Source organism: Lutjanus erythropterus, chromosome 16, assembly GCF_056507025.1.
Source record: "Lutjanus erythropterus isolate fLutEry1 chromosome 16, fLutEry1.hap2, whole genome shotgun sequence".
In the NCBI taxonomy this organism is placed as follows: domain Eukaryota; kingdom Metazoa; phylum Chordata; class Actinopteri; order Lutjaniformes; family Lutjanidae; genus Lutjanus; species Lutjanus erythropterus.
In genome coordinates, this window is record NC_139332.1 from 8,181,239 (window position 1) to 8,208,666 (window position 27,428).

The 27,428-nt window shown below is 39.4% G+C and overlaps 1 protein-coding gene across 2 annotated transcripts in view; it reads left to right on the plus strand.

Moving 5' to 3' along the window:
- trappc9 (trafficking protein particle complex subunit 9) overlaps positions 1 to 27,428 on the plus strand; it is a 285,018-nt gene that overhangs the window by 58,168 nt on the left and 199,422 nt on the right. For both annotated transcript variants that reach the window (XM_084738852.1, XM_084738851.1), the window contains 3 exons: positions 5,087 to 5,213; positions 5,409 to 5,541; positions 11,959 to 12,122. In XM_084738852.1, the coding sequence (XP_084594978.1) occupies positions 5,087 to 5,213; positions 5,409 to 5,541; positions 11,959 to 12,122 (424 nt within the window). The remainder of the gene's footprint in view (positions 1 to 5,086; positions 5,214 to 5,408; positions 5,542 to 11,958; positions 12,123 to 27,428) is intronic.

Sequence of the window (27,428 nt, forward strand, 5' to 3'; positions counted from 1 at the left end):
CTGAAAGTCTGCAGTTGACGTCACAGCCAGCTGCTAAACTGAAAGACAGAAACCACACTATTCTCGGACTGCGGAGGTAATTAGTTTCACATGAGTTACATTTCACACTCCTCTCAGCAGATATCACAGAAATGTACGGGTGTAGACAATTAAAGTGGGACTCATTGGGGGAGAAAATGAAAAGAGACCATTGTTGTGGGTAAGTTCGGAGCTCAGAGTTCACAAGCTTTGCCGTGATTGTTATAGAGCACTATGAGTTCCAGCAACGATAGCGGCGTTGCTTTAGGGATGGCGATGATGATTAGTCTGATGGTTGGTTGGTTCACTGTTTTGGTCCAGACTGAAATATTTCAACTGGATTACAGCAAATAATGACTTCAAAAGACTTTTCATCTAGCACCATCATCAGGTCATTAACAAAGAACATTTAAATGTATTCTGTGCTTTAGTTTTTGGCCAAATCCCTGCTAAACCAATAACATCCCCAGTAAGGGTGTGTGTCTTCCTGACTGGGACCAATTAGATGTGTATCTCTATACATGTTCAATGATACAATATATCTTAGAATCTGTGAACAAACTTTAAAACTATTTAAAATATGAGTATTTCTGCAGTAAGATGATGTGCTGCTCTGTTTCATATGAAGAGTGCTGTGGTTTTGATCAGTGTGGAGGAACAGTGAAGTGTTACCTGCTCTCACAGTGACATGACGTCTCTGTGGGTCAGACTCGTGTCTCTGTTCTCTGCTGTCAGACACGTTTTGCATAAATGATCTGCAGCAGCGTTTCTCATCTTTCTTATAAAACACAAACTCAGTCTACACTTAAGCGTTATGAAAGTTTGGTGGTGCGACATGGTACAGTGTCACTTCTGTCGCTGTTTTCAGCGCCGTCTGTTTTGATGAAATGAAGAGGAGACACGGGAGAGGGAGGAGGGAGCGCTTGTTTTGTGTGATCGCAGCAGCAGGCGTCCAGCGAGAGCGGTGCAGGCAGAGACAGGAGGAGAGAGAAAACAGAGGAAAGTTACAGCGGCAGCTCCCTGATACAAAAAATGAAACATTTTCGTGTCCTAATGAGATGCATCGATACACTAATGCTGCATCGATTTGAATCATGTTCAGCTTTTTACTGATACAGGCCGTCTCAACTGATGCACTCACATCTTACACATTAATGCATCGGATGCATGAATGAATTGTTACGCCCCTAATCCCCAGTGGTCTCAGCTGTAATTTAAAGTTTAGTCCTAAATAGCAAATGTTAGCGTGCTAAAACGCTTAATTAAGAGAGTGAAAATATTAAACATTATCACTTTGGATGTTTCACCGCATTGATTAAACATGGCTTAGTATAACCTCACATATCTGTAGACTTGTGGCGGCGTGATGATTTTACTCAAGGAATACATCATATGTGTTACAGAGTAATCGATCAGCAATGTGTGGTTGCAGTTATTTGATTGGCCACTGCAGAGCTTTAAAAGATGATGTCATGTTGCAGTCCAGCAAAAGTTGAGTCAGATTTAACTTTTTTGGTGAATGAGCCTGCATTTTTAATGTGAAGCTCTCTGTGTGCGTCCCTAATGTGTTGCTCAACTGCCCTTATTTGGCCTAAAGTTTGTTTGAATGTGCCCTGAGTGTTGTTACAAGTTAGTTTCTTTAAGATATTGCATTTAGATGTGTTTTAAAAAACCTGACAGTAACCTTATTCAGCTAAAGTAATGATAGTAACTTCATGATGAACTTGTCAGTCAATGTCACTTGTTTCAGCCAATCTTTTCTGGCGGGAAACTGACATTTTATGAGACAGATATCACTCTCTTCAAACCAGCTCTCCAGACTCCCCAGGCAAAATCAGTACTTTAATCTTGCAGAACACGGTGGTTGCTGGTGTACCTCGGCCTTGATCAGTTTGTTGGTGTTATTGTGCGACTTTGGTGTTTAAAAGGTTGGTTCTGATTTCCTGAAGATAAGAAAATAAGTGACTGAGCCAGTGGTAGACCAGAAACTCCTGTGTTGTTGGAGTTAAAAAATTTTTGCAGGAGGAGTCTGGTTAAGTGCTAGAAACCAGTTATATATATGTGTTATATAACAGGTTTTTAGTTGGAACTGGCTGTCTGAAGGCAAGGTAATACAGTGGAAAATTTTCTAAATTTAGCATTCATTTAAACTGATATTGATGTTTTTTAGATGGACCTTTTTTAAGTGTCTAAAAAAACCTTTTGCTGCTGGTCCTGTCCACAGCAGTACATTGCCTAGCTTCCATTCTAATGCTCCTCTTTGCTTCACCAAACTAGAGATGTGTCAACCACCATCTACTGTAGGTAATACACTCACTGGATAAACACCTCACACAAACCCACTTAAAAAAATCCCTAGTATCCCTTTAATATCGTCACCAGAAGAATGAAGGCATCACCAAGGCATGTCTGTCTTATTGGTAATAATTTTGTATTCACCAGTGTAATTTCTGAGATCTTGGAATGCAGTAATATTGCTAAAAAGAAGTCTGACTGAAAAACAACCTGTCTGATTGTCTGGCTGTGTTCCCAGATCTCAGTAATTACTTTGGTGAGTACAGCGTTATCATAATCTATAGAAATTATGAACAAAATTGCAGTAACAATACCCAAGTTGTAGGAAACCTGAATTGTCCTTTGAGCAATTCTTTTATGTAAATGCTTTTCTGAGTTTCACTACAAAAACCTTAATTAAAAGCCTCAAAACCCTTTGGACAGCCAACTCAACAATTCCCAATTCATAAAAAGCCACGGCATGGGATGTTCTGGTCTCCACAACACCTAGGGAGAATTTGGACAGATGAATTTGAAACCTGTCTGATCCCTCCTCTTTCTGTGTTGTGAGCTGTAGGACTTATTTTCAATCACTTCTCCGGCACACATGGCTCAAGTGGCCATTTCCCATGGAGAGCAATTTTCTCCAATGGAAATGGCCATCTCATGCTGACAGAGATTTAATCTTCAGGACATCACGGCTAGATTAAGATGATGAATCACACGAAACAGTTTGAGAGATACTTCACTCCAAACTGTTAGGGGAGAGTCAGACAGCTGCACACCACTCTGGGGGCCGTGTTAGCGTGGAGTGCACAGAGATAGGACTTATCCGTACACATGTGCTGGCCTGGCTTGACTCGGGTCGACTCTGCATGCCACTCAGCACGGCAGGGATTTGCAGCTCCGTTACGACAGGGCTGCCTGCTTGAAGGTGTGCCTTTAACTGATAACCTGCTTGTCTCGAGTCAATGACGTTAAAAAGCAGCGGGCTGATCCATGGCTGTGTCTAGTGATTAAGGGAGGGGCTGTAAAATGGTGGATATACACATTTTATGTTCATGTTTTGTCCAAGTTGTTTACCTGGTGGAGGTGAGCTGTTTTTAGAGCTGCACTTAATGCCTGTTGTCTGCAGCTCTTCGTGAAACATCTCACTGTTTTTGCACGTCCACTCTTCCTCCCTGTAGTATTAGTAGACTTGTTGTTATTGAAGATTAGCTGCTAACAAAGCACAGCTAACTCAGCTAACATTTCCTTCAGATACATGACGATACAACAACTATTCTGTTATTTGAAACCTTTTATTATGAAGCAGGAAAATCAGGAAGTATTCGGTTTTTATTTGAAGTAACTTAACAAGACTCAGTTCTAGCTCAAAGCAAACATGAAATTGTAAAATAAGGCAGATAGCTGTACAGACAGTTTAAACAGTAACAGAGGAGAGACTTTGAACCAGAGAAATTCAGTTAGAAGCTACAGACAGCCACAGATAGTTTTTAAAAAGCTCTCTCTGCTCTCCTGACATGGGTTGAGTCTCGCAACATACACTTGTTTAGGTGAAGAAGGGGAGTTCGCCATGTTTGGCAAAACCCATTTGAAGTTGAGTCAGGCGCCCTTTGGCCCAAGTCTGGAGATGACTCGGCACAACTCCGTGGCTCTGAACCATTGACATAAAGATGGATGATTTGTCCCCATTTCCTTCTGTTTAAATGATGCCAAAATATCCCAGATACACGGATCCACTTGAACAAACAACAGCATGATTAAAAACTGCCTAAATGTTAGTAACCATCTATGGGACAAAAAAAAAAAAAAGAAGACTTTTTGGCCCGTGTCCCATCTGTTAATATAGGGGTGTGATTTATGACCCTTACTGCAGCCAGACACCACAGAGTGATTGAGATGTTTTGGCATGGAGGTTCCAATCAGTGCGGCATAGTTTGACTTGGAGCAGCCAAAAATGCCAATAGAAAAACCGAAGAGTAAGATGAGAGCTGAGAGATTTGATTAGTTGAAGTGTCGTCCGTTTGATTGGTTTTGAAATGGTTGTGTTGCCAGTTAAGTTTCTTTCTTTTCTTTTTAAAAATCCCATATCTGTAAGGGATGAAACAATTACCAGTTTCATGATAAACCACAAAAAAATTCCCAATGATTAGTATTAGTGCGTCAAATTTTAATTACCATTAAAACTGTTTGATTGCTGCAATTTAAAAAAACTAAACACAGGTTTAGCATGCAATGTGGGTATTTTTTGTACTATTGAAAACGTCTGCGTTGTTAAGGAAATGATAGGATTTCAAATCATTGACTTGATTTAAGTTTTCAATATAAAACTTGGTGAAATGATTTCAGATTTCAGTACATTTTTAGCACGTTTTAATTTCATGTGTGAAGTTTTCATGCCATGATTTAAAAAAACACATTATCATGAAGGTGTTCTTTGTGATGGAAGTGTTTTCATTACAGAAAGTAGAGATTTTTACACTTTCAATCTTGCTGATCCAGACTCACAGGTAATAAAGAGACTTTGCTCATAATAAATTTAAGGAAACATTTTACATTTACGGCCTTATTTGAAGCTTGTGCCAACAAGAAAGCACACAGATTCAAAGTTTGTGCGGTCGCGCAATATATCTTATTTTTATCTTTTCACCTCAGCTGGTTTATGCAGTCATTTGCCAAGAACTTTTACTTTTAATTTAAATTCTATTAAACTCATGTGTCCTTTAAGCTTTAATGAAAGCTCTATGTGTATCTTACAATCACGTTCCATCCTATGGTGTCTTGTTTTCAGGGTTTGCTGACCTCTGGAGTGGAGTTTGAATCGCTGCCTGCGGCGCTGTCCCTGCCTGCAGAGTCTGGCCTGTACCCCGTCACTCTGGTTGGCGTCCCGCGCACAGCTGGCAACATCACTGTCAATGGTGAGTCCAGCTGAAACCCTATTCCATTACTCTGATGTAGCACAATAATAAAGAGCTGGTTAAATTAGCTGCGATTTCTGTTGCATACACCGTTGTATCAGAGGCAGACTTTCGCCTTGATCTTAACTTTAGGCTCACCTCCAAAACATTATCCACTGCAGCTAAATATTTTCTAAATTCTTCCTTTGAACCCAGGTTACCACACGTCAGTGTTTGGAGTGACCAGTGATTGCCTGTTGGACGGCCTGCCCGGTGTGAAGACGAGCGGCTGTTTGGTTGAGGTCATTCCCTCCCTTCCTCGTCTCCAGCTCAGCACATCGCTGCCACGGTCAGAAACTCTCTGAACCCCGTCTGAGTCATTTTCATGGTTATAATTATTCACTAAAGCTGAGGCTACATGATTCATTCTAGCAAAATGGATAACAGTGAAACAGGCCGAGCCACAGATGTGTGTTAATGCAGAATTTGGTAACGCTCGCAGTGATCTATCAACAATCTAACTGGATCATCTGACTAGTTTAGAGGACAGTCCCCAAGTATTTTGCAAGTCATTTTGTAAACTTTCTACAGCACATTGATATGAAATGAGACGTGGGGTTGAAATGCTGACTCACGGCTTTAATTTGAGGGTATTTACAATCCACATCTGATAAAGTGATTTAATGGCACCAAAATATATTAAACGGATAAGATAAGCTAAAGATTTTCATCGCAAAACCTTTGCAGTCACTTTCTCGCGTTAGGAGCTTCCGGCTTTGTCTGTTGTTTAGTAAGAGAAACACATGCTCAGTTGAATTGAGGTCATGTGATTGACTGCAGACGAGACGAGAACATTGCACTGTTTGGCCATAAAAATATAAAAGGGCAACGAGTCCTACACTGTTCACCCACGATTGATGTGAACACCCTTAAAGCTGAAAGTCAGCACTTTAACCTCATAGTCATTATTTCATTTCACATCCATTGTGCTGGAGTACAGAGCCAAAACAATGAAAAATGTGCACTGTCCTGCTGCTCACAGTTTGCACTCCACTTGGATAGTGTTGATACTCAATTTCCTAAAAGTAACAAGAGGTAAATGTTCAGCTGAGTGTCACTTGCCTATGACAGATCCTATCAAGTGAATGATGGCAGAGGATCAACATACTTTAAACCCACACATGCCAAATTAACAACCTGGTATTTTCTTGTGACCAGTTTCAGTGTCATCATGGTGCTTACTGCAGTGTTTTCCTAAAGATTCAACATGTTAGAGAGAGTGTGTGAAGTGGTTTAGATGTCGGGTTTCTTCTTATTTATTTGGTCACCGTATGAAATATTCATTGACTTGCGTTCAAGCATCTTTCTGATTAAAAAGTAAAGGCTTTAGGGGGGATTTGGCTGAAAGTCACAACTAATACACACTGCAGTTATTCTATAGCAACCCTCTGCTTGGTTTCAGACTTTGGTGCCAGTTCTTTTGAAGCTGATGGGTGATCCATGGAGAAGCACACTAAAACCCAACATATCTAAGAATTACCTTTAAAAAATGAAAGAACTCAAAAGAAAACAGAGAAGACTGACTGATTTTTTCCAAATTTGCACATTCTTTTATTTGCTGTCAGTCTCAGTAGTATCCAAAGATGATTATAGATGTACTTTACAAGTGAAGTGTCCCCTGAAACTATTTAGTTGAGGATAAATTAATATTATTAACAAAATCTGTGTTCTTCATTCCTTCTCTCTTCCTTGAGGCTGCTTTACGATGATTGACAGGGCTAATAATAGCTGATGTTGTGGGAATATTCAAATGGAACATTTATAAGCCTTCTCTGATTCTTAATTTCACATTGGTTGGCTATAAACTAATCGTTAGCTATGAAACGGCAGCATTTCACAGCCATCAGAAACTTTTATTAGAACATTTAACAGCAAACCTTATCATCAGAAAATAGTTATGCTAGCTAACAGGCCAACATTAATTTAGTTGGGGTAATATTAGAGTTTAGCTAACGTACTAACGTTAGTCTGTTACTAACCTCAATCACAAGTGCCTAAGAAGTTCCAGTCCATTATAAATCTAACATCATTATAACTTGCAAGCAAATAAATTAACATATAAATCAAATGAAATATGTCTTGAAAACACATGAAACATACAAGACACCAAAATATCAGTGCCTCCATCACCCAGACTGATAACCTGTAAAACTGAGAGGCGATGGTCCAATCACCGCTAAGCTTTCCTGCTAGTTTCCTTGGTAGTCTTATAATCAGTATGGAAACTTTAGTTCAGCATTTCATACAAAACTGGCAGCTTCATACTTGATTAAAACTCATGTCAGGTCTGGGTTTCGTGGACTCCAACCCTTTAATTCAGCACTTTTTCTGACATTAACCCCATTGGGGTTGATGGACGTCTGAAGATTATGAGTACTATTTGAAAGCTACAGCAAGTTGAGATTAAAAAAAAACTTTTCAAATAAAATGCAACCACAGGTTTTTTGTGAATCAATACATCGCCAGTGGCAAAAAGTAATAACATCTGTTCAGAATGAATATGATTCAATACTTCTGATTTGGAAGTGGTTGTGATTTAAACTAGTAATTATAACCGATGATGAGGTTATTACTGTTCTTAAAGGGATGGGGTTTTTTGAAGTGGGGTCATGTCTGTCTAACCCTAACCTACAGTAGACGGTGGCCATCACGTCCTCAGTTTGGAGAAGCAGCAGGAGTATCAGTGATAGAAGCTAAGCAATGTACTGCTGTGGACAGGGTTAGCAACAAAATGTATTTTAGCCATTTGGAATGTTTTCACAGCTTTACCTTGCTGTCAGGCAGCCAAATATAACGCTCATCAAAGCCACCGGACTCCTTTGACAAAATCAGAAATTTTACCTTGGAGAACACAGGAGTTGCTGCTCTACCGCTACCTTAAACAGGTAATTTGTTTAGTAGTTCAGATTCACCTTAGCTTCCTACACTGCTACTCCTGCTGCTTCTCCAAACTGGTGGCATGACGGCTGCCATCTCCTGTAGGTAATACACTGACTACTGAGAAGTATCTCACTTGAAACTATCCCTTTAACACATTCAGATTGGAGTGTTGATTAACAGGTAAGCATTCCTCATTTAACTCAAGTACTGTTCAGGCTCTTGTTCACTCAAGCTCCAAAAATACACAACAAACCAAAAAGCACACAGCGGAAGTCTTGGCTGTGTAACTTGTAGCAAATTTCTACCAGCGTTTTTTTCCTATGTCAGAAATAGCTGCGGTTCCTGAGTGCAGCAGATGTATTTGTTTTCATGTACATGCTGTAAGGTGTAATGAAATTTTGGATGCAGTAGAAGTAGGAAACATGAGAGGAGAAATCATGGGTTAAATTACTACTACAGGTAAAGCACCCTGTTGGAGTGTTGTAAATCATTCTGACAGCAGAGCTGCTGCAAAATCCACTATTTAGGTCATGCCTGTAAGTACAGCACTTCAGCAGCTTTTGATGTGGAAAATCTTTTTATTCTCCAGTGTTGGAAGAGAACTGCAGCAGATACATGAAGCAAATAGAATACAAATCTAATACGTGGTCTCTCGGGTGCTTTCACTGGGTCCACAGGTAGACTTTGAGCTTTGACTTCAGTCACAAAGGTGCCTCATTGACTTCTCAGATATCTTCTCGCCTCCAGCAAGAAGCTGCAGCTTTTACGGCTTCTCTTTTTCACATTACTAACATCAGTGTTGAACATCAGCTTTAATTATTTATAACATTTTTTCAAGTGTCAGAGCAAAGATCTGCCCTTTGCCTTCAGCCGTGTTTTATAAAACAATTTTACTATCTCAGTTCAAAGGGGGCAAATATCTGCTGTGTTGCTGGTTAAGTTGCAAAACTATTCCATGCCCCATTCCATACCATGATATTTCCTTTTTTCCCCCCAAAACTCTAAAACTAAGTCATTATTTTTGTGTTGACCTGCTGTCAAGCTCAGAAAAGAATATACACAGCTGGTGATGACTGACATTGCAATTCTAGCCTGAGGCAGAGTGTTTATTGCATATTTAAGTTGTGATACTGAGCATGTGCATGTATAATGAGGCATGATGAAGTTGTAGCAGACACCCACGTTGATCTTTCATAATCTTGTATATTTCCTTATGCTCCAGTATTTACATTACTTGCAGAAACAGATGCGAGCAGCTCCTTAAAGCGTTACGCTTCAGCTGCAGGTGTTTTGCTTTTGATAGCTGATGAAAATACTTTGCTGTGATGTCACTGACTGAGATGTGGCCAGAAATACAAGAAGAAACAGATTTACACAGAAAAGTAGATGAGCAGCGGTCCTTATGCTGTATACTGTATATTTTGTATTGTCTTGATAGAGTCCCATTATGAGTCTTTGGTCAGTACTGCACATGATTCACTGACCACTTGTAATAACATATAAGTTTTGGAACAATGCTCGTGGCCAGTGTTGAGTGACTTTTTTCATTTATTCAAACTATGATTTGGTTCCAGTTATCCAAAAACTGCCTTAGCTTTCACATGTTAAACCAGGGGTGTCAAACGTATTGCCCGGACCAGAACTGACCCACTTAAGGGTCCAAACCGGCCCACTGGATGACTTTGCAAAGTGTAAAAAATTGCAGAGCAGTCATTAATTCCAGTCCAGAATACAGCTCTCTGAAAAAAATTATAAACATTGAACATCATGAAAAATGCTGTCAATCAGCAGCTTCAGTACAAACTAATCTGTATGAGACTGTTATCTTCAAACAGTATTGGTGGAACCCTGCTGCTAAAGCACTGCAGACACTTTTGATTTGTAAATGGTTTGTAAGGAAGGAGATAACGTAACCTTCTTCCTAATTAACTTCCATTTAAGCTGGTGCTGTGTGGTGACGCAGCATTGCTACACAGGAGCGGAAATGTCTGGAAAAATAAAGATCTCAACAACTTTAAAGAAGTAAAATACTATATTATTATATTTATAGAGCTGCAACAATTAATTGATTAATCAATTATTAAATTAATCGTCAACTATTTAAAAAAAAAAAATGTCCAAATTCTCTGATTTCACCTTCTAAAATGTGAACATTTTCTGGCTTCTTTACTCCTCTGTGACAGCAAACTGGATATTGTTGGTTTGAGGACAAAACAAGACATTTGAGGATGTCATTATGGGATTTGGGAAACAGCAGTCAACTTTTTTTTTTTTTTTTTTTTACCATTTTCTGATCTCTTATAGACCAAACAAGAAATTGAGCAATTGAGAAAATATTCGCCTGTTTTGAAGATAATCATTAGTTGCAGCCCTAAAATATTACTGTTTGTTCCAAAACACATGTACTGTAGATTGAATGTGTCTGTATGTGGCCATTTAACAAAAATGAGTTTGACTCTCCTGTCATTTGAAAGCCACAGTACATAAGATTTGCATTTTTTTCTGTGATTTGAGTCCTTCAGTTTCAGAGTACAATTCACTCATACACCGCTGCTGTAAATTTGTACAGCTATGCATGTCCATTTGTTATCATTACATTACTTATGAACAAAAGCTAGCAAGTCGATAACTTCGATAACGCAGACAAACATCTAGCAAATGTAACAACACAAGGCAGCAATTCTGCTAATTATTACATACTAATCCAAGAGCCAGATGCCGAGGTCGGTGTGTGTCTCGCAACCTTTTATGTAACGACACTCTAACCAACGACTGAAAAATAGTCCGACATGTGCTTTTGTCTGACGGGCTCTTTCCTGGTCCTTCTCTCTTTTCCTCCTCTAAACTTCCTGTGACAATGTACTCTTCAGCTCTTTGCACCTGTAATAATGTCCATAACGGCTGCTCAGCTGGGTTATGTTACCTGCTTGCGCGGCTCTGGTTCTGTCACACCAGTGGCACTTCCCTACCAGCATTTCTCCCTGTGCCAGGCTTAAAAGCCTCCACCTCCCTGTAGTTCCAAAGCTCCTGAGCTTGCAGGCAGTACCACTAAATGAGTTATTTTAGTAGTAGTAGTTTACTTCACCATCCATCAGGAAATTCTGTAAATCAAGAGTTGGGGCAGAGCAGCCGGAGGACATCAGAGGTATAACCAGAAAATATTTCCTCCATAGAATATAATCCAGTTTCACCAAAATCAGTGATACAGCCAGGTGTTTGTGACTTTGTTCTGTAAAGTGTTATATTACGATCGTACCTGAATCAACCCAAGTTTCATAGTGCGAGAACATTTGTTCGGGGTGCATAGTTGAAATGGCAGGGAACATTCCCCCTATTACAGGTCATTGTAGCATCAAAATGATTTTGAAGCAGTTATTTTAAGGTAGAATACTTACATAATGTTGCTTTAACTACGACCAAATGAGCCTTGATGGCAAAACCCACAAATCATTGAAAGCAGCGCTAAAGTCCCAGCGTGACTCCCCACTGCGGGAAAAAAAAAGCCATCAACAATTGATGTTCCAGCTAATGAGAATCCAAAAGTCCTTTATCATCTTTATCAAAACGTGAGGAGGGGCATTTTTAACTTTATCTCTTTTCACACATCTTTGGCTGATTAATGCCTGAAGAATTGTTCTTCTGATTATGATGGAACTGTTTGCATCATATCAAACCACATCAGACGTGCCCTCACCATCACACGCCTGATATCTCTTGACTTATTTGCTTAGAAATCTTGACCCCTTAAGGGAACGAAAGCAAGAAAATGAGTGCATTTTACTCTCTGTCATTACTGAAGCTCTCCCCCTTTCACAATCCTTAACAGGTCAGCTCACACGCCTCAGCCGATGTCCAAAGAGGAACTGTCCAGCACTGTGTCCGTCCAGCTTTTCAACGGAGAGACCCAGCAGCTGACCATCACCTTGGAGAACATCGGATCCGAGGACATTGAGACTCTGGAGCTCACCTCTAAGATTGTCAGCACCAAAGGTGGGTAACCACAAGATGACTAGAGCTGGATCTGTTGATTCCACTTTTCTCCTTATCTCGGATGTTAACAACTAAATCAACTTCAAGTCGTGTCGGTACAGTACAGCAAAGAGGAAAGCAACCAGTAAATTCATTCTATTGGTGTGAAATTAGTTAGAAGTGACCCATGTTGAAACAAACAATGATGTATTGAATTATTGATGTGTGTACATGTAGTATTTGTTATCGTGCTGTTTTAGTCAGGATAGCTTTTGATGTACCTCACCACCCACTGAGTTTGTGCTGCAGCCTCTTGCAGTCCCCGTGTCCGCAGCAGCACAGAGGTCACTACCCGTTGTCTTTGGTTCTACATCTTTCATGCCCCCGTGGCTTTTCACTCTGTGTTCCATCTCTTTGTTCAACACCTGCTCACGTCCTCAGATCTCTGCAGTCCACCCCCCCGACCTCACTCCGACTGGCTGCGTCTGTCCCCCTTCTGCTTTTTTGTCTTTGTCTCGCTGTCTGTGTGAAGAAAGCAGCTACATTATTAAATCAGACAGCAACATTTCCAAACAGTGCACTCTACAGTATTTATACTTTAACTCCTGGCATGCCTCCCGACTGCTGTCTGTGGTCAGCAAGTCCAGCCAGGTGATAAACAGTAATCCAAGTTCAAAATAAGAATTAAAATCCCACTCAGTGACTCTTCAATTCATTTGAAATCTCTCCAGTAGAAGTCATGCAGCATTAGTTTTGAGGTTGAATTCCACCTCTTTAATTTAACCTCATTGATTTATTTAATCAATTGTCCTTTTTATCCACATACTCACATGCTACTAGGATTGGCTATCATTTGGGGTTTTTTCTGATACCAGTACTACAGAAGATGCTTTTAAAACAGTACTGATGCCTAAATGATGCCTGAAGTGATACTTTATTGGAAAGCACAAAAATGACAGTGAAACACAGATGCCCTGTAGACCATGTTAACCGTGGCTACTAGCTAGTGGAAGGCTAGCTGCTGCCAGAACCATGTAGACTTAGTATTGCTGTAATTAGGCGTGTTTGGTTATGTGTCTGTAACATTTGCACCAGAGGGCAACTTTTTTAATAGACAGTTCAGGTGTGTGGCACCAAAATTGTTTGCACCAGCTTTTGGTACCCATCCCTAGCAGTCCATTTCATTTTTGTCAGTTTGAAGAGTAGGCAGCTGATCTCTTGTAGCAGCTGATATCACCATGGAGAGAAGGGCTCGACTGATACTCAATTTCTGAGTATTTAAAAGTTGAACAAATCTAATAAGAAACTGTCTGCTCTCTTATCCTGCTGCACTCTGCGCAGCCTGAAAGGCCGTCATGCAAATGTCAGCCTTCTCTGTTTCTAGCAGTCTCATTTATCCCATCATACAAATCTGGAATATATTTAATATCTGTCTCTCCCTTCTTGGAAAAAAACGGTGTGAATCAATTTATTCTAATTGTGAATTAGAAAATGGTCGGAGTATCACTGCTGTAGATAAAGATGTAGTTTTTTTTTAAGTATACCAGCTTTGTCAGAAACCCCTTTAACAAAAGTTTTTGACCTGCTATTCTGAAACTACATCCACCTGGACCATACTGAGAAAATAGCTATACTGTATATCCTCTGATTCAACCTTGGGAATGCAGCAGATTCAGAACAAAGCCAGAAAAATCCTGTTCCTGTGCTCTCCGCAGGGTTCGATCACTCAGTGATGAGCAAAGGAGGAGGTGATGGGAGCCAGTATATATGGGATTGATCTGGCATTTCCTGAATAGCACCACTGTTCTGTGTTTAATTGAAGACGGGCTACACAAACATATCCTCTGTTCAAGGGTTAACACTCATAGATCTCGTCTTACCAGGCAGTTGCTGTCAGTCTCACGCCGCTCAGCTGAATATTTTTCTTACCGTTCATGCATTTCCTTTACAAGCACGTCAAGGACTCGCTATTGTGTAGAGATCGGTAAAATCTTCAGTGACCAGAAGATTTTATGCTCCAATGAGAGTGTGGTGAGAGAATCGGTCAAGCCCTCGAATGAAGGTGGATAAGAATTATCCTCTCAATGGTAACTCATACAGGACTGTAATTAAAACAGTGTGTGATTTGAAGACGCTCACCCACTGTGTACCTCTCAGAGCCTCTGTGTTTCTTACATACCGTGCTCCCTGCTGGCCGGACTCCAAGGTACGATGTAGTCTCTCTGGTTAACAAGAGTTCTCTTTGAAATGGAACCGTTGTTGTGGATGTTGGAACTGATTTCGGCTGCAAATATAGTTTTGCCTCGGAGGGGATATTATTTTCAGAGTTGGATGAACAAGCAAAGAGAACTGACTTCTCTGGTCCTGAATTAGAAAAGCACCATCTGTAGTTTCGCTCAAAGACTTTCGACAAACATTTAAAAGTTGAATGAACACAAAGCATTTACTTTGGAAAATGTTATTATGGTAGACTTAAATCTAATTTATTCTTTACTTAATACAAACACAAGCAAGCATGAAGGAACTGAAATAGACTCATTGAAGTTAGAAATAAACGTTTATTAAATGTTCCAACTCAGTGTCTCAGTGATGTCAAAACTGGATAAAATTAAAAGACAATACACAAAGATTAGACAGTTGTGTTAAAAACTAACAACCAATCACTGTTTAAAATTCAGTCAGAACTGACCCTTCACTAAGCCCCTCCTGCACACACTAACTGTCCAATCATAGATTAGCAACTGTAACTACGGCGCCAGAGGCCTGTCAAGCCTTGTATTTCTCTACATGTTTAAGCAGAGTGTATGATGGTTGAAGAACAGTGATAATCGGTATCTCCAGAGTCTAGGTGGAGGCGTCTTTTTTCTTTCAAAAACCTAAAAGACAACAGCATAAGTGTGGGGAATGGATTAAACTTAGTCTCTCTAATGGAAGCTGCAACTTAACGCTAGCTTACTAGCTGCAGTAATGTTACTTCCAGCCAAACTTGTGTTACATACCGTTGCATTCCCAAACTAATGGTTTATACCCAGTGGTTACATTGGGATTTGTTATGTAGGGGGTTTGAAGAGGAAGATGTGGGCTGGTGTTTAATAAAACTAGGCCGGCGACAACTCATCTCTGGAAGCAGTCGTCGAAGCCAGGTTAGCTTAGCTCTCATCTCAGATCTTCTTCTGGGTGATGGTCTGGTCCATTGCACTAATCTAGTCCCTCCACTTCCTTTTCCGATGTTAATGCATGTATTTCTGTCGTCTATTATATACATGTACATGTCATATTTCACTGAACAATATTTCCTGGGGTGTAAGCTAGCTGCTGCCTCGGTCTTTTAGCATTAATGTTACATGATGTACGCAGCGGTTAAGTAACTTAACATATTTCAGACCCGGGGTTCTCTTTTTTTTTTTTTTTTCAATAAACGTCTTGGATAGTGACTTTCAAGATGTTTAATAAAATGTCCCCATATTTTAAAAAAGCTCCGTATTTTTCCCTTGGTGGCATAATTCAGTTTTTCCATGGCTAAACAGTTAGAAATACTTCATATTGCATAAACCATTTAACTGACATCTTAAATCTGGTGTTGATTGTCTGGCTTTGTGCATCTTGACAGACTCTCTTCCAGTCATCTTCAGAGTTTTACCTCTAACTCACTAGACCGTGCCAACCTATTGGTATTTGAGGATTCTTTAGATTTAGCTGCAGTCATTTTATTCAAAAGGGAAACCTGGCCACAGCCTTGACAGGGTTCTCATTTTAAGTGAATCCTAGAGTTTAAACGTTAGTGTTAGCTCACATTACCCAGCTACTCTTATGAAATTGTTAGTGAGAGTCATGTATTTGTAGTCCCTTTCCTTTCCCCTGATGCTTTTTTCTCCTCACGGATCCTTAAAGGGATGCTGCAGGGCTGGATGAAGTTCACAGGTCAGGAGGTCAAACTTTTAAGAAGTGGAACAAAGGTTTTCATTTTCAGTTGCAGTAGCACATACAGTGGTAAAATGAGAACCCACCAACAAAGCTCTTCGTCTGTCACTCTGTTGTTCAAACGTCCTCTGAATGAATCCTCATCGTCTTCATCCTTGTTTTCAAGTTTCTTCTCTTTGTTTTCTTCTTTATCTTTTTCCAGTCCTTCAAGCTGCCCTCTTCTCTCCTCCAAACCTTTATCTTCTCCACTTTCAATAGAATAAGTCCGTTAGATTCCTTTTTTTTCTTCTTTTCCTCTATGTGTCATCCCTGTTGAGCGCAGGGTTTCCTATCCAGGGCAGCTACAGTAACAGTAGCATTTATTCTTTGACCCTTCAAAACTGAAAATTCAATTCTCTGTATACTTTGTTCTAGCCGTTTAGCTCATAATAGGACTATATTTAGTCCCCACAGTGAGAGACAAAGAAGAAGTTAGAAGAAAGATGGTCAGCTGCTGAGTTAACTTCACTCCTTTACCTGGCTCCTTCAAAGCTCAACCCCAAATCTAATCTAAAGTCTGGAAAATCAGCAAAAGAAAATGCAAATTAATGAGCGTTTTCGTCCACTACTGTTAAACTAATATTAGGATCTGGGCAAATTGTGATAAGCAGTTGGTGGCACTAATTCTCCGTTCTCCACACAGATCTGATGTTTTCATCTGCCAACATTTTTTTTGTCTCTTCAGTGAAGAGTGATGTTTATGCACGTCATGATTTATTTGCTAGGACTGTTTCAATTGCACAAGGCTGCCAATAGTCTGTTTTTTTTTTACATTGTGTATACTGTCATATCTTTTATTGATATTAAGCAGGCAGCCATCCTTATCCTATCCTGTATAACTTAACCAAAAGTATTTCTTCATAAATCAATCAGCAAGTGATTAAGAGCTGCACCAAGTAATTGATTATTAACCAATCATTAAATTAAACAAAAGCTATCTTTCGATCAGTCAATTTGAGGATTTTTTTTAAGAAAAGGTCAAAATTCTCTGATTCCAGGTTCTTAAAGGGATAGTTCACCGCAAATTTTTTTAAAAAAATGCGAGTTTTAGAGATATCGGTCATAGAGATGTCTGACTTCTCTCCAGTATAATGGAACTAAATGGCACTTGGCTTTTACCTTTGAAAAATTCAAAACCAGTGTCTCTTTCCAAAATCATGACCTGGTTACTCAACATGATCCACAGAACTTGTTGTGAGCAGTTTTATGTAGGAACTACTTTCTTTCTAGTAGAGAGAAAGTAGCTCTGGTAGATTTTAAAGTAGTTCTACTGCGTGACACTGCTCACAACAAGTTCTGTGGATTATCTTGAGTAACTGGATAATGATTTTTGAAAAGAGACACTGGTTTTGAATTTTTCAAACATATATTTGTTGAGCTCCGAGGACCAAAAGCTGCGTGTCATTGAGTTCCAGTATGTGTCAAAGACGCAGACGTCTCCGGCCGATATCTCCAAAACTCTGCAACTCACACAAAAAAAAAAAATCTAAATTGATAAAGAGCACAACAGGTCAGATTGGAAATATGTACACTGACTGATTTTCACAATTTAGTGAAATTTAAGTACCTAATAACTAATCAATTCATTGAAAAAATAATCAGCAGATTAATTGACAATGAAAATAACCGTTAGCTGCAGCCTTAAAGTGATTCGACTAAACTCTGATGTAAGATATATACAATACAGTGATTCAATACAAAAATTGTTACTGTTTGATTATCACAGTAGCAGTTTAGTGCATTGGTGTATAGATGTAATACTTAAACATCAAAATAACCTTTTTCCTGGCCTCTCTGCTGTTCTTGTCCTTGAGGGAACTTATCAGCAGTGTGTGGAAGCTACAATAATGTTGTTCTCTGTATTCTAACTCTCCTCCTCTTTGCAGTCAGTGTTGTTTTAGCTACTTTGGATCACACAAACTCTCCATAGTACCTCTGATACACACACAAATTGTCTTAAAAACAGTCAAATTAATGGCACATGATATTGTGGGTAAGTAATGTACATGTAGTTTTCGTGTTATGTTATGTGTTAATGCATGCAGATGTAAACAGGATGGAAATATGAACATTATGTTCATTTTCTTAAACATTCACATATTTCAGATCACAGATTCAGTAATTGTTTCAGTTTTCTCAGTTAAACTTTTCTTCTGATTCTCTCTGCCTGTACCACTTCATCCAGTCTATCTATATATGCTGGACAAACCTGGTTATAAACATTACTAATATAATATATGTAATATACATCCTCCAGGTGAGTGTCATGTTGGATGTATGAGCATAATGAGCACATACTGTACCCCGCACAATCTGTCCTATTTCATCTAATTGTGGTGCAGTGACCACAGTGAAGCTTCCCTCCTGTTCGACACAGCCACCTCCACAGGTGTGCTCTTGCACCAGGCTTCATTACAGTACAAAGAAAGAACCCCTGTAAGCAATTAAGTGTAGCACATCTGAGCTGGGAGACCTTTGAAGGCCATTTTAATGTCAGTTCAGTTTCCGTCTGGAGTGTGTCACAGGAGTCATTTTTTAAAATTTAATCTGGGTTTCACGTTGTTCCTGAAGGTTGTCTGTGATAGTGTTTGATGTTGAAAATGTTTAAGTGGTTCTATCGAGTGAGAATATATCCACTATAAGCTCTTACCGCAAAGATTATTTAAGAAATTTCACCAAGGACATTAGCAGCTATTGAGTGTTGTATTTGTTAGTATAGAACGTGTTGCTTCCCTCAGCCGGTCACTGAACTGAACTGAGTTGTACCACAGCAGACAATCGCACAATGTGCTTAATTTTTAAAAGTAAAAAAAAAAAAACAAGCCAACTTTGTCCCATGTCTCATTAAGATGTATTAGTTTACCCCCCAAGAGACTATAACTAGTTATAAAGTCTCACTTCTCCCCCTCGGAAACAAGTGTGACTCTTATTCAGACTTTTTCCTAAGTTTTGCTCCAATTTTTTTAGTAGATGCTGCAGATGGAGTGGCAGCACTCCAACCTTCACATTCTTTATTTATACCAGACTGGCATTAACCAACCAGTAACTCTGTTGTACTCCCCTTGTTTTATTAAAACTTTTCTAATTCTGTGCGTGACTAAAATTAGCAATAGTATGAAAATAACCCACAATTTATTTAATCAGATTTGATCAGATTTTGAATATATATCTGAAGTTGTGAGGTGCCATTTTTATTTTGTGTTTTAAACACATGTATTGTAAATTCTGCTGTTAGGGGTCTCCCTCGAATTAAAACAAAAACAAAAAAATCTCTCCAGAGCTTATACCAACTACAAACCAGTTAGCAATTTATTGCAAATTATGGATTTCTCTGCTTTTGAACATTTTGAACATAAGTATATAACTTGACAAATTATCTAACATATCTCTTAAGATTTTTAGACATTTTAATGTGGAAATGTTAGTTGAATGTTTCTTTGTCTGCTACAAAATACACATCTGCTCTGTAAATCAATTTCTCCTGTGGAAAAAAAAAGAAACCAAAAGGGAGAAATTTAAATTTCATATTTTTTGGTTTAATGATGCATTAATCTGTTGAGATAATGTTCTCTGTCTAACTTGTTTCCATACAGCCACTCAAATCACTTTATTTTGAACAAAATTTGTATAAAGCTGAAACCTTAATGTTCTGTTGTAGGCAGTAAGTCACCATGACTTGGGCCTTGTTCAGACTAGGGTTGGGCCGATGGACGATACCATCGCCCATTTCGATGGTTGACAGTCATTGACCACTCTGCCCTTGACTGTTGTAACATTATGATTTTACAGCTTTTTGGGATTTGAGGTATCTGTAAGGCAGGAGTTGTTGGCAAAGTTCCATTTTTGATACGTGGGAGAGCAAATTAAAAGAAGCTGCTGCTGCTGGTCATTGCACTTTGTCTCTGTTTATTATTTGCTTATTTAACCAATCCAATTAGGAGAACCCAAGACTAACAGTTATATTGATGGCAACAGTGTTTCTTTTCTGCTGCATTTCTTTTTTCTTTTTTTTCTTAGTTTAGCTTCCTCAGTATTGGTTGGCAACTAACTTTGTACAGCCCACTCCCCCCCTGCACAACAATATCATCATCCACTGTGATGTCTGACTGTGGACATTGTCATATGTCAGCTCTGTAGACATCGCCCAACCCTAGTTCAGACTGCCAGCCCGAATCCTTCCACATTGGCTTTAGAAAGTCTGGACAGCAATAAACCACACGAAATGTGATTATTGCAAATCGAACCCAAACCACATTTGGAAGCGGTTTGAATTTGTTTCCAAATGGATTTCTAGAGATGCATCTCAGTCCAGACACTCAAATCGGATTTCAGAGTGTCTTTTGTGTCACTTGAAATGTGACACACTGTGATAAAATGTTGGAGGTCCATCAGAGCTGCTGAACAGAATCCATGCTGCTACTAGCAGAATGGTATGGAGGGCAACACAGACGACAACGGTCCTTGGACAGACGCTGAATTAGTGTAGAAGGGAGACTTCTGTACAGGCAGAGCTGGGTTTTTTCGTGCTTCTGTGTTGGAAAAACGTGTCAGCAGCATACACAGTTACTGACACCTGTGTTGTTACCACAGCAGCACATACAGATAGGTTGGTGATGTCCGGACACACAAATCCGATCTGATCACTTGCACATAACCGTGTGGACAGTATGTCTTAAAAATCTGATTTGAAAAACTAATGTGATTTGCCTTCCTATGAAGCCTAACAGACAGACAGCAGCCTGCCACACAAGAGCCACAGACTTTACCACATGAGATTTCCTGCTAAAGTCTCCTTTGTATCTCACTCGTAAATATGAAAACACATCTTGTCTCGCACCTTAGCTTTTTCAACGAGGGACCGAACAAACATTCACCGGGGAAAAGTGCACCTCTAATGTCAGTTTGCAGGCTAGACAGCTAATTAGCTGCTCAGCTGCAGCACATTAAACAGCATGTAAACTGAACTGCAAATGTCACTTTTAGATGCTGTTGTGCTCCTTACTCTACAAGACTAACAGCATTTTGTCCGACCAGTACAAGTTTGTTTACTGCAGCTCAGCCTGTCAGTTGCTGTCAATCAAACAGACCGGGACACGCCCCTCTAGCCTCTGAGAGCTAAAGGAGCATCTCTGATTTCTGATAAGACCTTTTTTCATTCCTGCCTTTAGCAATAAAAAGGGACGAGTGACTGAATTTAACAAACACGTTGACATAAATACTGACTGCAAATAGAGCCTGACTAAATGTGATTTCAGTTGGACTCAAAGTAAATATTATTTTGGAAATAATGTCTGTAATTTTGTAGGTTACATTAAAAGCTGGTAAACATTCCATTATGTTCCACCTCAAGTGCAACACAGCAGTGCTGAGAACACACTGTTCGTTTGGAAAGATTTTGCATTGGGGAGGAGGAGGAGGAGAAGCTCTTGTTATCATTTTCTCATTGTTTTGTGTAAAATTGTATTTTTCAGCCTTTATGCAATTGTCATATTGGTGTGTCAAGTCTGTCAGGGGGATTTTTTCTAGCTTTGTTCTGGGAATCAGGTGGGTTACAAAGCTTTTCTTTTATGTGTAGAAAGAATTTTGTCACGTGTTGTTTTTGTATCGTATAGTCAGCACAGAAAAAGTGTTTATAGCAGAGTGTCTTCTGTTTCGTGCTACCCAGTGTGACCCCTGGTAAGCAAGTAGATGAGCCTTTGAAACAACCCATATTTGCAGGGTATTGTTCACAGTTTGTTCCACAGGCTGATAATTAGCACATATTGGAACATACTTGTTTGTGCACTGCAGCCGTACTGCAGCTTGTGCGTTTCCTGTCTCTGTTAGGCGGTGCAAAAGGTCACCGTGTTTCTAAGTTTTCATCATATTAAATAAAATCTTTGTGTCCCCTTGTTGCTTGATGGAGTTTTGTACAAAGGTTTCAAATGTCAGAAAATGACACTTCAGCCAAAGCTCACATATTGCCTCAGAGAAGGAACAGCCTGTTGGACTGCCTGATACAACCCAACCTGCTAATTGCACTGCAGTGCAATTGATCATCCAGTTCTTTTCTCTGAGTAACTTCATCTTTTTTGTTGCCATATAACTTCTGAAACCACAGCAGTTTCAAGTAAAGTGCTTTAAGTAAGCCCAGTCCTTGAAGGATTTACCACATTTTAATGAGTATGTATTTTTAATCAAATTTTTGCTGGTGTTTTACCACCTCGTTCCATTAATGATGAGAGATTACCTTCTTAAAATGGTATTATTTAAAGGTCGGTTTTCGATGGATGCAGCTAGAACTGAGTTAACACCGATGATCCTTTTTTACCTTTATTTACATTCTTGACATATTAAGAGTTGCAGCCCTGACCCTTTAACTAGCAGAGAGGCAGTGACTGTAGGCCAGATGCATAAAACTCCAATACTCATTCTTTGTGGCAGATTTATAAAGCTGTGCACACCCATGGTTCTGTTCTAGAAATCTCAAATCATTGTGAAATTGGATGTTTAGTCCTAAATAGACATTGACACGCCCTTCATCATCCGTTTTCATATCAGTGCTTGTGCCTGCCAGCGTAAAGAAGTACCTTAATTTCACCAATTTCTTTCAAATCCTACAAAAATACCAGAGCAGTTGTTATCACACACGGCTGTGGCTATTTATAGTGCCCATATCATTAATTCATCACATGTACTTGTAAACCATCTCCATCAGTAGTGTCTCACTTATCATCATTAAGCCTCAGAAATAAAATCAATGATTTATAGCGCTCATATCAAAACAGACCTTACAAAGTGCTTCACAATTGATACAATAAATCACAAAGGATAAACAGAGGTAATAAACACAAGGGAATAAAATGTAACCTCCAGTGTAAAAACAAAAGAAAGATGATCACACCGCCAAGAATCCTGACAATCAGCGACACTGGCTAACAAGCTGAACAGTTACGAAATTCTGTCCCTCAGCTTTCCACCTCGACCTTATCACCTTCAAATCACTGTAGAGGAGCATGTGCACGCCTGCTCTGAGATATTTTTAGTTTAGTTAAATTTAGTCGAAGTCGGGGTGTGGACATGAAATTACACACAACTGAAATGTGAAAATGGGAGGAAGTGGTCTTTGATGTCAAGATAGCAAAGATGCAGGATTCCAGGTGACTGGGTGACGTCATTTTACCAACAAAATCAAATATATTATATTTATTATCATCAATGACACGGCTTTAAGTCAAACTTAAAAAGAGAAATATGAAATTACAATCATGCAAAAAGACATATACAGATTCCATACCCATTTTAACTATGATTAATGTGCAAAGGCAGTGTAGCTTTTTCCAGTATCTGGCACCACAGGACCAAAGCACCAAAGGAACAGATGTCTGTGTTAGTGATGTCATGTTGATCATATATAGCTAATATTCATGATGTTTACATGTGGCTCCCTGTGACTCTTATTTTTAGCCATGGCATGGCTGTAGGGATGTAACGTTGGTACTTTTCATGTGGATGCCTGGTTAATGTCGATGATAAATGTAGTCAGCTGAAGCAATTAATTCCTCAGTGTGCGCTATATTAAAAAGAAAGAAGGTTTCAGTGCTGCAAAATCTGTTCTTCTTCTACTGAACTACAGGCTGCTGCAGCTTGGATTTCTAGTCTCTACCTCTGGATAGTCAGAGGGTGTGCTAGATGAATATTTGTGCCACCTAATGCTATGTTCTGGCCAACAATGTAATGGCTCTAGGCGAGGTTGTTAATACACAGCAACAAAGGTGTAGGCGTCAGAACCTCACAGGCAATGCATCCTGGTACATGTATGCACTGCTGCACCGCTCTGCAAGCAGGAGAGGTCAGCTTTCTTGGTCAGTATAGCACGCACTAAAGAATTAATTGCTTCAGTTGACTACATTTACCACCAACAATGACTGGACATCAACAGGAAATGTGATGAATTTTTGCTTTAAATCGTTCCACAACTGTTGGATGGATTGTCAGGGAATCTTCCACATTCATCGTTCCCAAACTCCTGACTTTTCTTCCAGCGCCACCATGAGCTTGACATTTGTGGTTGTGAGTGAGTTGTGGCTTAACAACCATTCAGTGGATTGCCGCAACATTCATGTCCCCATCAGGATGAATTTCAATCAATTCAATTCAGTTAATCACCAACCATTTTGATAATTGAGTAATTTTTTAAGAAAAAGCGTCACAATTCTCTGATTCCAGCTTCTTAAATGTGAATATTTTCTGCTTTCTTTACTCCTCTATAACAGTAATTTCAGTGTCTTAAGTTGGAGGACAAAACAAGACATCTAAGGACGTCATATTTGGCTTTGGGAAAAAATTACCAACATTTTTCTGATTTTATAGGCAAACAGTCATCAGTTAATGTAGAAAATAAACAACCAATGAAGCCTTTTCCTCTTGCGTCATCGTCTGGTCCAATACACTTTTATTACTCAATACCTGCAAAAGAAATGCCATTCTCATCAGCCCCAGCAGTACTTTGTTTTTGGTGCTACTCGCATGCTAACCTGTGGAACAAATACTGTGAACATGGTTAAAATTATACCTGCTTAACACTTAAGCATGATGATGTGAGCCTTTTGCTCAGAGTAACAGTACAGAGATACTAGCATTGGCTGTAGTCTTGTTCATGTGCACTTTCTTCCAGTCAGTGTGCGTAATGCGTTTTTTTTCCCTCTCCAAATATGATAACATCGATACTCTGGGTGCCTCAGTTATATATGTACTGTAAATCCTGATGCTATGTTTACGTGCCTGATGGGAAAGCAGGAGATCACTGATGCGGTCGTGATAGAAGCTGCAGTGTTGCACTGCAGCACCATGGTGACGGGACCCACCATCCCTGGTCATCATATTATCCTGCTCCCACCTACCTGTCCCTCCTTAGTTAGAACGTGGTAATGTCTTTAGACAGGCCACAGTTGAGAGGGCCTCTCTGAAGCTCACTGCTTTTTCTGTGGGAGCTCAATGAATAAAAGATATACAACGATAATAGGAAGACATCTGTGGAGAAAACAAACAAAACATTACTCTTTCTGACACAGCCATCTTGACATGTGAGATATGAGCTAAGTTTCTTAAAAAAATAAATATATTTATTCATAAAAACTTTATAGATAACAACAAAAACAAACTCTTAATCTATTGTATCGCATTCAAATAAGGGCTGAATCGTCTCTGAGTAGCAGAAAATAATCTGCCATCAGACCTTTTGTTCATCACTGCTACCTTATTGCTCCTCTGTGGATATGAACATCAACTCAGCTCAATTGTCTTCTAAAACACATTCATATCAAATTTCTCATAAGGACAAAACACTTTTCACTGTGCCGCCAATAAAAAGGAAAAGAGGGGATTAATATTGCTTCAGTGATTTTGTTACCATGTCAGCTGCCTGTGTAGCCCTTCTTTCTCATTTGGCTACATCAATTTCCTCGTGATGAATGTTTACTAGTGCTGCTTTTACTTCTTAAAGGGACACTTCACTGATTTTAAGGTCTGTTTACAAGTGTTCAGGATATATCTACTGCTTGCTATGAAAACAAAAAGTTGTTTGCACAAGAGCCATACAAAGGTGGTAAACTGCCTCAAGTGATGCCACTTGTGTCAGCATCATTTGGAGCTGAAGACTATACGTTTGAAAATTAAAAAAAATCTGGTGGTGTGGAGTTTGAAAGAAGTAAGCTCACAGACCTCTGTGGTCCGCTCCTCATCTCTGCGGGAGGTTAGCAGTTTGATGCTCTATTTGCCATTATTAGCATAACCCAAATCCAAATGTCAGACTGAACTGCAGGCTGTCCAGTTCCACTCTGGATAAGGTAGTCACCAGGTTCTACAAAAAAAGAGGAACGTGTGAAATTAAAAGAAATCTGACTTTTAACTTAATTCAACTTGATGGAGATGATCCCTCAGATTTATTTATCCATATCGGATGATTTATGCCTAATGCCAAGAAAACAGAAAATACTGTGTCCTTAATGTCATAATAGACTCAGAAAGTTTTTGTATGGTCCCTGAATGTGCCGTGAAAGGAGAAAGTTCTTGTGGAAATGCTTTTGTAGTATTTTGACATCTGTCTTGCCAAATCTTGACAATTAATACTTCAATCAGTTAGAATAGTTGTGATCTAAATATTTTCACTTAGAGCTGCAAATATGATTATTTGATGATCAGTTCATTGTTTTCAGTAATTTTTTTTTTGGAAAAAAGGTTAAAAATCTCTGATTTCAGCTTCTCTAATTTGTATAGTCTTTGGTTTCTTTGCTCCTCTCTGATAGTGAACTGAATATCTTCGGGTTGTGGGAAAAACAAGACATTTTAGGGTGTAACTGTAGACTCTTTGCCATTTTTCACCATTTTCTGACATTTTAAAACAAGTTTTAATCAGTGAAGTGAGACAATAATCAACCAGTTAACCAACGTATTTTCCACAGGCTGGTTTGGTTTGTTTTTGTGGACACTGTTTGTGCACCTGAGAGTCAGACAGTGAAGAGGTCAGATGTGTTGAGTCCACTTTTATGCTAATCCATGCTTACTGTTGACACCGTATTGATTGCTTCAATTGGATACACCCAGAGCCCTTTGTTCCCTAATTACTTTTTGACTTGGTGAGAAATTGGATGTTCGGTGGCTCCTAAATTTTTAATGAGTATTAATTTGTAGAATTGTGGCGATTTAACAGTTACACAGTGGCTCGTGCAGTTTCTCTGATTAGTTCTGATTCGTCCTGACCGGTGCCTCTTGCACATGCATTACAGCTGGACTGCGAAGCCCTTATGCACTTCATTTTCAAACAGGTGCATTATTGAGAAGGAGAGAAAAGCAGTGAGTCACAGCCAGAGGGGATGGAAATCTAAAAACCCAGCCGGAGTGTTGCGGACAGCGTTTGAAATGGAGGTTGTTTCATATCTGCTCTGGAGTGGCACTGACGTGATCTCCATATTGTATTTTCAAGATCGCTGTTTAATACTTTTAAACAAGGCGTGAAAGATTTCTCGACGGCCATTGTGACTACCATTTCTTCCGACTCAAAGTTTAGTAGTGTGACTGGCTGTCTACCTTTTCAATTACAAGGCCCGGTGTTGCATATTCAACCTGTTTTTCCCTCCCAATCCCATTTCTTTTAAATCATTTCCCCATCGCCTCGCTCCCTGTCCCCTTCTCTTTTTCTCTCTCCTTTACTTCGCTGCAAGGAGCTCTGAGTTTATGAATATTTAAAGTGGAGCGTTATTCACAAAATCTTTATTTAATGCTGCCTACGTTCACATCCTCTTAGAGGATTTTGAAGGCTTTGGTTCTGAATCAAGCAGGGACGTGTAAACTGTTGTTTTTACAGTGAGCTTGCATCTCCCCTTCTGC